Source organism: Corylus avellana, chromosome 4 (genome assembly GCF_965113065.1).
Source record: "Corylus avellana chromosome 4, dhCorAvel1.hap1.2, whole genome shotgun sequence".
Classification (NCBI taxonomy): domain Eukaryota; kingdom Viridiplantae; phylum Streptophyta; class Magnoliopsida; order Fagales; family Betulaceae; genus Corylus; species Corylus avellana.
The window spans coordinates 5,549,853-5,561,101 of record NC_142493.1 but is presented as its reverse complement, the minus strand read 5'-3'; the positions used below and the strand labels follow the sequence as shown (position 1 = coordinate 5,561,101).

At 34.9% G+C, this 11,249-nt stretch overlaps 1 protein-coding gene across 3 annotated transcripts; it reads right to left on the bottom strand.

Moving 5' to 3' along the window:
- Window positions 1-1,070: 1,070 nt before the first annotated feature.
- Window positions 1,071-11,249, bottom strand: LOC132177639 (small RNA 2'-O-methyltransferase). Of its 3 annotated transcripts, none has more exons than XM_059590036.2 (11): window positions 11,015-11,242; window positions 10,279-10,435; window positions 8,902-9,183; window positions 6,962-7,051; window positions 6,112-6,569; window positions 5,752-5,997; window positions 4,092-5,047; window positions 3,288-3,439; window positions 3,097-3,213; window positions 2,319-2,456; window positions 1,071-1,700 (listed from the first exon to the last, which is right to left on the bottom strand). In XM_059590036.2, exons 2-11 carry the CDS (start codon window positions 10,417-10,419, stop codon window positions 1,257-1,259), a joined length of 3,024 nt encoding a protein of 1,007 aa, XP_059446019.2. In that variant the 5' UTR covers window positions 10,420-10,435; window positions 11,015-11,242; the 3' UTR covers window positions 1,071-1,256. The 3 variants fall into 3 exon arrangements, with proteins under 3 accessions (XP_059446019.2, XP_059446020.2, XP_059446021.2); XM_059590038.2 differs by lacking the exon at window positions 1,071-1,700 and adding an exon at window positions 1,709-2,053 and having other exon boundaries at window positions 11,015-11,249; XM_059590037.2 differs by lacking the exon at window positions 10,279-10,435.

The window sequence follows — 11,249 nt, the reverse complement described above, 5'->3', positions numbered from 1 at the left end:
TGTAACCTACCATTATTTTCATATTCATCGCCACGATTTGAGAGCATTTTGTGAAGTGGCTGAGGGTGAGTTTTACATGAGGTAAAATTTTGGGAAAATAAGAGATCATATTAATTTATTGTAGCAGTATGACGTGGAGTGAGAGTTGATATATAATCTTAGTTGACAAAATGACAAATTTTGTAAAGTTCCTTAACGAAAATTGATTTCAACGAGTAAACTGTTATTTTGGTATACCTTGAAGACCTATAAATTATTTTTTATACCACATCGAGTAATTTGTAATTTAAACCAACTATAAGAACCTATAAGTTATTTTTTATACCACATTGAGTGATTTGTAATTTAAGCAAACCACAAATTGATTCTATGAGTGGACGCAACGGAATGCTTGTTGAATGCAAATTTGATGTTCGAAATTAGGGTAAGGTTTAAGAAATCTAATTCCTTAAACCTAAATAGCTGCAGAAAATGTTAATCCCCCATAATTGGGCCCTGTGAGATAACACAATGTGTGCATGCTTTCTACCTTACTCGACTAGAGTGTTGGTGATTTGTATTTAAAAAATGCTGAAGCACATGTTAAAAAGACATGACAATTTATTAGACTGATTTGTAGTTTGCTACAAACCAGTTTGTATCTAATTTTTGTCTAAATTGAGCCTTCTATTGGGTATCAATCATCTGAGTATTATCCTATACAGGCCTCTTTATTTTTCTCATGTTTCTTCATTTTGCCAATGTCATCACTATTGAAGTCAACAATACTCATATGTCCAAAAAAAAAAAGGAAAAAGGTTTACTCACATGAAACTTATCCAAGTTTGAGATATTGGATTGAGTAGTAAAGATGCTTCTATAGTTTGTTTGGTATTTACAAAGAAAAAGAAAAAATAAATAACTCCAATCTTCAATGAGTAAATGGACCTTGAACAAAGCATCTATTGGTTTGCAGGTGTATTCTCAAAAAGAAAGACAAAAATAAAAATAAAAAATAAAAAATAAAAAAAGGGCCCAAACAATTCTATATAAGCAATTGAAGGAAGAGAACAGGCAAGAAAATCAAGAAGGATGACAAATTGCATGACTTTGTAACTACATGTGCATGCATGCACATGAATTATCCATCAGATCCAGTAATTTTTCCATGCTTAAAATCAGATACTCTATCTGGGAGGCCTAAAGCTCTAACAAAATCTAAAGCAAAACCTCAGTTGAAGCACTCTAAAAAGAACCAAACAAGGGACATTAATTTGTCAACTAGAAGATGTTAACCTATCCCACTCCCATATAACGTTGTAATGACATGCTGAACCATCATCTTTTGGATGCACGTCTCCCTGCAGTGGGGACATTCTTCTGAAGACGGCAATCTGGGAAGCAAACCCTGGCTCCGAGTCAGCAGATCCACCGACCCCACTGAACTCGACACTGTAATTGTGCTTTGCAGCTAATTTGGTTGCCCAACTGTTGAATTGCTCTCTTGTCCACTCAAATTTGTGGTCATGGTTTCGAAATTTACAAGATTGTGACTGGGTTTTATCTTCAGGATCATCTTCTTGGCTTGGTAGATTAGCTTTTTGGAGTATCACATTGTATTCATAGTTTGGCGTCGAAACAATAAGGATCTTTGGAAGAAATGAACTCAACACCACGTCTCCAAACAAATATGCCTGATCTTCCTCCATATGCTCGATAACCTATAATATTTCTATAAACTCAGTTGTATGAAACTGAAGATTCTTAGTTTTTAATCAAAAAAATAGGATAGGATGAATACGTACATTTATCCATTGAAGCTACTTGCAGAAAATGTATGCTAAATGATTTCTTAAAGAATCTATCAATTTTATGCTTAAATAAAATCCAAATTCATATTAACAGTATAGCACCATATAGGGTTTATCTTCCAGAACACCAGAAGCACCCCTCAACACCTTCAACCATCTACACACTCCTGTCTTACTCCCAACTTTTCTACTAGTGCCACATCCATTTTGAAATTAGAATTTGCAGAAGTCACAAGTACTTTGCATTAACAGCAATATGCCATCTGTATGAAAAATACACCCACATGCAAACATGGGAAATGGAACAAGTAGAATTTTAATGCCACGTCAGTACAAGGTAAAACAACAGAACATAAAACAAAATTTTAATTGTTAAGCATAAATTCAAATGAAAAGATGATAATATCAACATAAATTCAAAACTTAAAACTGGAAATAAATTTTTTTTTTTAAAAAAAAAAAAAAAAAATGCTGCAAGCAATGCATTTTAGGTAACAATCAAGTGAATTGAGAAGGGTGATAGAATACCTCTAAGCAAGTGCCAATGTCGAATTCACATAATCGGGAATCAAAAATTGTGATGGAACCATCATAAAGAATTGCAGATTTGATGCCTGAAAATGGGGCATTGGCATCGGTATTCTTGCTTAGCTTTGAATGAAGTATCTGCAGTATTAACAATAATCAAGATGCTTAGATAAAGTCACTGTAAAGTAAAGAAACATCATAGTAGAAAGAAAATACAGAAATCATTATCCACACTAATAAAAAAGGATGAAAATAATTTCTACTTTAATGTATCTACCACACAATACACAATACACAATACACGTGCAGGAAATGTTTAAAAGTTAAAAGCAACCTTTAAACTGGTTACATTCACTGGGATGACAAGATTTCACACCCACAAACATAAAAAAGAATTCCTAAACAAGAGGCGAAGAGTTTTGCGTGACATGAAGCAAATCATTCTGGTAAGAGAAATCAAAAACTACCCATCTGTGCAGATTCCAGCATGCCTAATATATATTATTTTACTTCCCACAACTGATTAAATACATTAAACATGACATACAACAAGGACCACATCTTCTTCACAAGGATCCTAATGATTAGTCAGACCTATCAAAAATTGGAACCAGTACCCTTGAATATATTCGAAGTTTTTAGCAGAAAAACTTCCATTATGTAGTCCTCAAGGTAATAAGCCTAATATCTAACCAAGGAGTGAACATAAACAAAACTTTTAGGATATAATACAGAAAGTCTCCACTTGAAAAACTCAGCAGCAGTAAATGGTTCAGACCTTTGCAGCACGGCTTAGACTCTTTTGTGAAATATCAATGCCAACAACTTTTTCTAGAGAAGTCGGATGATTCAATAAAGCATCCAATAAACTTCCAGAACCACATCCAAAGTCAACCTGAAAAGAAAATAGAGATCAACTCAATTTAAAAAATCAACACTGAAAAATATTAGTGGAAAATGCTTGCATACCAAAGTAGTAGCATGAGATTGTCTGATGTGTTCCACTGCATATTCCACACGTTGCTTCGAAAGCGGAGGGCTAAAAAGAGCCTGCTCCATTCTTTCCTCTAGAGGTTCTGTAACTCGCAACAAAGTTATAGAATACTCTAAACAGCAGGATTCTGCAAATTAGAAAACAAAGAAGACTGCACACAGTTAGTTGAATCTCAGAATCGATACTTTCAGCAAAAGATATGTAAGAAGAACAACAAATATGACCCAATTACAGATTGCTAGCCAATTAAAACAATATATGTCAGTAGGTTCGGTCACAAGTTGCAACATAATACAAAATTTGTTATATTTTTTGATGTGTTTAATTATCCATTCAAGGTAACACATTTTCTGGAGGGAAAACTGTTGTTTCCAGCATTTTTAATCATGAATCTTTTTCTAACAATAACAAAGACTGTTGTTACTGACTCTTTATAGTAAAAAGGGAAGTACTCACCATATTATCCAATAACATGGAGTAATGAGAGAGAGTTCTTATTGAGAAATTTCTAAGATTTAACCTTGCTATACACAACTCAGTCAAATGATTTCTTTTTAAACTGATGTACATGTTTAACCGTGTCAACCAAACAATCACATGCCTTGAATGTAATGAACCATCTTTCAAAGTGGAGGAAACTGAGACACAATATCGAGATAAGATCTAGATTAGAACAGAAATTCATCAATTTCATAATGACGACAATCAAATTTAGTAGTCACAAGCTGCTCCATGAAATCATCTTCATAACATTTCTATGAAAGGAGATGGTAACTCACCTGAAGATAACAATGAAAAATTCCTTGCAGAATCAACTGCAGCAGCTAATATAAACTCTTTAGGGGCCAAATCTGTTTTGAAACAAGCAGATTGACCAACGGACAGTTGTGTCACAACTGCTTCAAGATGAGGAATCACTGCTCCAGCCCCTATCTCAAATTCAAATTCATCACTACTTTCAAGAATTTCTTTCGTATGTTCATCTTCTGTCACCAGAGATACAGAATAACTAATAAATAACAAGGACCCATTGGATGGGCAGACACCAGAATCTGGACCTTCAATGCTTAAAGAGAAAACTGCTTGTCCTGGCATAGTATTTAGCATACTCAAACTATTTGGTTCTAGAAATTTCACGCCTTGAGTCTCACTGTGGTAAACATTATGAATTGATCGACACAACGCAAACTCCTTAAAAAAGTTTTCATGACAAATCCGAATGTCGAGAATATTGGCAGTGCTGTTTAGCTTCTCTAAAGGCATGTCTATGTCCTTGAAATATGCATTTAACCACGAAAGAACTTTCAAAGAAGTATTCTGGATGGAATCATTTTGCTTCTTAAAAGAGTTTTTAGGGAAACACTCTATAATCAAATGCTGACACTTGGAAAAGATTTTTACTTCACATTGATAGGTGACAGCTGATTCAGCCGATTCGCAGGTACCAGTAGCAATAGCACCTCCATTTGCACATTCTATCTCCTCTTCAGTTGAATCTATACCTTGCAACTTCTTGTGTGACTTTGTTGACTCAGACAGTCCTTTTAAAGGAGTACTTACAACAGAGAAGTCAGGCTCAGATAGCCTATGTTGACGACAAAACATACACAGGATCTCTCTAGGGAGAGAACCCCTCCAGTTTGCTCTTGTAGTAAATACCAAAGGCAACTCTGCTGTAAGTACTGCCTCTCTGGACAACTTGTAAACTCCACTTGGTATCTTATTAATGAGCATCCTGTAAGCAATCTAAATGTAACTAATTTAAGGAATGGTGCATAATTACATGAAAATTCAGCACAAATACAGCAATTGCATATGCAAAACTTAAATACCACCATATTCTCTCGGACAAGATGTCCCAAAAATATGAAGAAAAAAGAAAGAACCCTCTAGAGGAATCGAAGAACAACTCAAACTCCTGGAGGGTTTCAAGAAAATGAAGATTTCCCCTACAATTTGTAATTTTCATTCTTTTATCACTAACCAAAAGTGGAGCAATTAAATGATTAATAGAATCATCATAATGCTAAATACCCTACCCAACCCAAAGGAAAGATTAGCAAAATGGAAACTCCAAAAAAGAAGAGCTAACTAATTATAACGAGGTAAGATATGACACAAGGTAGCATTGGACACACAAGTCACAATTTGTGTGTTGTGCACGTGTCATTATCTATTGACATGGTATGGGGGAGTGACCAAGGAATCAATTTGAAAATTTTCTTCAACCCATGCACCAACAAAGTACCTTTGAAAGATGATTTGTAGAACTCAAACTGAGTGCCATGCAATAGCGCAAGAATACTGAAGACATGCATATTCTTTACGATTTAGCAGCATTAATTATCAAACAATAAAGATCAAGTATCGTTATAGAGAAGACTGTAAGAATGGACATTGTGAAATAAACTCAATAAAATACATGAAGTTAGAGGAGACCTGTAATATGATTGCACAGTTACGTCTTCATAGAAAAGGTCTTTAGACTTCCACGTGTATCCAATTGATGCCAAAATTGCATCACCATATATACTTTGACCACAGAAATAACTTGCCCTTGCATTTAAGGATCCTTCAAAACGAAGAGCTTCGTTTACAATAAGAGGATCTGATGACATATCCAAAAGATATGACTGGTGGGCAGCAAAGTACAGTCTCGCCTCAGAAGACGCTTTACCAACAGTCCTGTTAAAAACAAGTACAAATCAGTACCAATAACAAAACTCAGACGTGGAAGCCACTTCATAAAATGAAAACTTCCATCCTCCTAGGCCCTGTCATTACATATCTTCCACCTACCTGGAGGCTAGAACACTAGTAGCATCTGTTAAACCAAGTTTTTTGGCAATAACATCCATGTAGTAGCCAGTTGAAGAAACATCTAGAGTCACAGGTTCAACAGTCTTCTCCAACGAACATGGAATACGTACGGCTTCAATCAAAGTGCTTAGTGGGGAGCCAGATGTTTGGCTAACTGATGACTCCATAATCTCAGGAGGGTATGGATCTTGCCTCCGAATCCAAAGCTGCTCTTCAGAAGAAGCAACAAGGCCAGATGATCTTGTAGCAGCCCTCATAATCAATGGTATAGCCAAGAATGGATTTGACTCCACCTTTGGATTAATGGATTTACAGAGATTGCTTAGCCTTGAATCAAAAATAGCCATGACAGGAACAGGAACCAAACCATAAAGATCACCTTCTCTCTGCAGAGCTGCTCTCAAGTGACCACTTAGGGGATGAAGATATGAGAGGAACTTCATCGACGACACAAAAGCAATATAGAAAACATCAGATAACGTAAATGCCCCATTCTCTAATTAATTCAATAAGGAATCTCAGGCATGTAAGAATCAGACAAAAGCAAAATACAGTAGTCGGGTTCAAACTATCAAAAAAATAATGCAATGGAGCCTTACTTCAATCTAATTTTTTAGTACTTGGTCTTTGGTTTTCAAATTGCATTCTTTTTTGGCGCACTAGGTTCAGAACTGTGAAACTATTCCAGGTAAGTATATGAAATTAATTCTGATAGAAACAAAGTTAGATGCTCTGAATTATATAAACTCCAAGCATCAATGAAGGATATATATCCATATATAGTAGAAAATAGAGCTTTACATAATTCATGTCAATTTAAACTACTAACCTCATCTGAAAATAAATGTGCGATACGATCAACTAATTTATCCCATGCTTCCTGCAGAGTGGGACTACTTGTTGAAATTTGGATGCCTAGCTGCAGCAGAAAGAATTAACCAAAAAAAGAGAGAGAAACAAATTGTTATTACCCAATGCTTTTCCTACCAAAAAGATATCTTAAACCTCTGACTAATTAATTAAAGCTAACACATGAACAAGCAGATAAAAGACAATAAGCAAATCCTAAAAATAGTACCAAAGAATAATACCAACGGAAAAGTATATAATCCAATATGCATTTATGAGAAGCACATACAATCATATGAAAACCAGAACCCATATGATCAATGCCATTAAAATAGACACAGCATGGGTAATGGGAAATAGAACTGACACCCCATTGCAGGGATCACTTTAAATTTTTATGCAAGCTTTAGGAGTGGGCTAATTTTTCTGTCGCAGCAGACTTTATTTTATGATTTTCTTGATTTTTTTCTTTTTCTAGTTATGTGTCTCTCTTGTATGCTTCCTATGTACTTGGGTTGCACCCTTTCACTTTTTTAAAAAAATTCAGTTACTTATAAAAAAAAAAAAAAAATTGGTTTTATTTGAGCCCTCAATGACATGCTGCTTAATTAAGTTGGATAACAAGTAGATGATGAGGTTGACAAGGGTAAAGAAAATTATGACAACAACCGGAGCAGAAAAAGATTTATAACAGAACCATACACTTAACAGCAAGTGGAGAAAGATGTCAATGTATTTTCTTGTCAACTTATGGAAGTTTTTTAAGACATAAGAGAAGCAGCAATACAAACACTTTGTCAACGAAAGTGTCAGAGGTATGCTTGGAAAGATGTAGAAAATGTCTTCTATAGTGAACACCGTATGCTAGAAAAGTTCTTGTCAGGCAATACTGTCACTCTTGTTGACAAAAAAAAAAAAAAAAAAACCCATAGTTCCTTTCATATGAAAATCCTCTCTTTTACCAAGACTCCCGAACGCACGAAAAGTGAAAAATAATATAAAATAAAATGAGCCAAAATTCTCATTTTGTACTAAAAGAACAAGAAAAATATAGGGAAAAAAAGTGGGGTATTATTTGTCATGCGTAGAGGACAAAAACCCAAGCTTAATAAGAGAGGCTACACAAATAAGACTACAAAAGGTTTCAAAGGGAAAGTGTAATGAGAGGTAACTAGCACTACAGATGCAGGACAATTGTCTTGGAGAAAAAGAGCAAAAAGGAGAAATTACTGTTCACGTGACTGTGGTGGGTTACTGCTCATTTGGTGCTGTAGTCAAATCAAGGTTATTCAAGAGTGTTCAGGTCCTTTTAGTTTACTCTTATTATGCACGGCTAGGATTAGTCCAAATCAAGGGTCATGATTAACAATTTCTACGATTTTTTAAGTTTTTTTTCCTCTAAATAGATTATTATAAAATTCTAATATGCTATTCCTATTACCATCAATAAAAGTTTCTTTTGCGTTGTTAACTCCAAAGAAAACTCTTGAGGTTTTTGCTTATTTTAGCACCTTAAAGAGGCTTCCTAGTTTTCCCCTGAGAAAAATAGGCGGAGATGGAAAATTGAAGCAAATCCTTGTCTCATCGTGCTTTTAACTGCATCAGCTAGAATAGTATAAGGTGAGAAAAGTAACTCCCATTCATAGTAGAATGATATTAAGGCTTAAAAGCTTACCAGTGAAGGGCCCTCTGAATTTGAAAAACAAGAAAGAAACTTTGACAAATAAATAGATAGATAATTGAAAAAAGAGTAAAGTGCAAAATATTAGTCAAATATGAAAAGCTGCACAGCACGCTATGCAATAAATTGCATATTTTCTTTTTCAATTAACTGAGACAATGTATGAAGATACAGCTGGCCAGCCAATCAAATAATAAAGATAATGGAGGAAAAATGATGGAAAGAGAGATGGACAAAACCTCCTTTATAGCCATCTCAGCAGCAGATTGCTCAGCTTCCTTCTTTTTCTTAAAGGTTCCTGACATAACAGAAATCTCTGGTAGTTGCAAGATGCAGCGGTAAAGGCAGGGCCGTTTCTGTGAGATGGCCAATCCCGGGCATCCATTTTCAGCAGGTTCTTGTACTTCCTCTACCTCATAGATGGCATTTGTACCAAACTTTTGGGATATAATAGCTTTAGGTGAAAGGGTTGTCTTCTTCACTGCAACAGCAGGGGATCCTCCAGTTTCCATGCGTATCACCTGGGTTTGAATATATAAATTATTAGCAAAGCAAATTAGCGAATTACTAATTCGTCTAATGCATACATTGTGATCTGAAAGATGCTTGGATAAACCTCATTACGAAAAAAGGTGACTTATATATAATTTGAGCATCTATTTACTTTGCACTATAAAGTATCAAATAAAAGCTAAAAATATAAAATACATGTTATGTATGCTAATTATTTATGGTAATTAACATGGAATAATTTCTTTTTTAATCAATATCAACTCAAATTTAACTTTCTTCCTATAAATGAATAAACCTCCTAGACCTAATTTACCCTCATAAAAGAAACAAAACGAAAATGCGATCATAAAATCCAGTATCCTAAAACTCCCAATTTCAACATAGAATAGAAAAAGCAGCAATTGAGACAAGACACTAACATTGTCCCGCAACTACATGAAAAGCATGTTATGAAGAGATGGTAATTAAATCCTTGTCCTACGTTATTCCCACTCTTAAAGCAACCAAAATCCAAAAACTACATTTCAAACATGCTGAATTTAGATATATAATGAAGATGTGCTAATCAAATCCTTAAAACAGCTCAAACTAATATTCTACAACTAGCTCTGATCACTGCATTTTGAACCTACATCTAGGGGAAAACAAAAAAGTTTAATTGGATCAAGGAAACAGAATAAAATACAAATTTTAGATACGTTCAACCCTCTCAAGGAATGTTGACAAAACCCCAAGTCCCAAGTTCCCAAACAAATTGACAAAAGAACCCTATCACATATACAAACAAATGAAAAAAAAAAAAAAAAAAAAAATTTTTGATAGAGCTACAGCTAAGCTTGCAACAGCCAAGGCTAACCTCTTACATGATGATTATACAAAAAGGGGGAAAAGAAACTACACAAAAAAACAAATAACAGAAAATATTCGCTAAGAAATGAAGCAATGAAGTCACAATTTTCATAAATATTAAAATAGCGTAAATTTCAACAGAAAGAGAAAAACCCAGAATTTATTTACGCCCCTCGATTTACTCAGCAAATTTAACAGGGTAACAAGTCTCAAAAGTCTCCAAATAACTTGCATGATGATCTTACAATCAATACCAGAAAAAGATTGTTTTTGACGGGGGGAAAAAACATAAAGTTAGCTACTTTTAGCCAATGGGTCTGAAACCAAGCAATGTAGAAGCAAGTGGAACAACAGTAGGCCGAAAGTTGAGCAAGAAAAACTTGATGGGTTTTCATTCAGCAGGCACGCCAACTAAACAAGAGAGTAAATTGGGCATATTAGAGTATACCTATACAAAGGCAATGCCTTCCACACACACACAGACCCTTAAGAAAAAAAATTGATAGAGCTACAGTTAAACTTGCAACAGCCAAAGCTAACCTCTTACATGATGATTGTACAAAAAGGGGGGAAAGAAAGAAAACGAGAAATAAATACCAAAAAAATTCGCCAAGAAATGAAGCAATGAAGTCACAATTTTCATAGATATTAAAATAGCAGAAATTTCAACAGAAATAGAAAACCCCAGAATTTATTTACTCTTATTTCTGCCCCTCCATATACTCAGCAAATTTAACAGAGGGCAACAACACTCAAAAGTCTCCAAATAACTTGCATGATGATCTTACAAGAAATACCAAAAAAAAATTTGATTTTTATGGGGAAAAAACATAAAGTTAGCTACTTTTAGCCAATGGGTCTGAAACCAAACAATGTAGAAGCAGGTGGAACAATAGTTGGCCAAAAATTGAACACGATAAACTTGATGGGTTTTCAATCAACAGGCACACCAACTAAAAAAGAGAGTAAATTGGGCATATTAGAGTATACCTATACACAGGCAATGCCTTCCAAGAGGGAGAGGGAGAGAGAGAGACCCTTCAGCTTCTGGGCTTCGAGTGTGGTTTCGTGTTTGATGGGTTTCGGGAAAGGAAATTAGATAAACGGTCTTTAAAGGGAAAGGAGGGAAAGGTGAGCCAATCAGAAACTACACAAAAAACTGCGAGAATAACTTAGAGAGGAAGTCGGGCTCACTCTTGAGACGTCCTTTCTTGGTTATTATTCT

Coding starts and splice junctions, on each gene's coding strand:
- LOC132177639 (XM_059590036.2), bottom strand. CDS start 10,419: ATGAAAACCCATCAAGTTTTTCTTGCTCAACTTTCGGCCTACTGTTGT. Junction 5,998..6,111: donor ACTAGTGTTCTAGCCTCCAG/GTAGGTGGAAGA, acceptor TGTTTTTAACAG/GACTGTTGGTAAAGCGTCTT. Junction 5,048..5,751: donor ACTGTGCAATCATATTACAG/GTCTCCTCTAAC, acceptor GATTGCTTACAG/GATGCTCATTAATAAGATAC.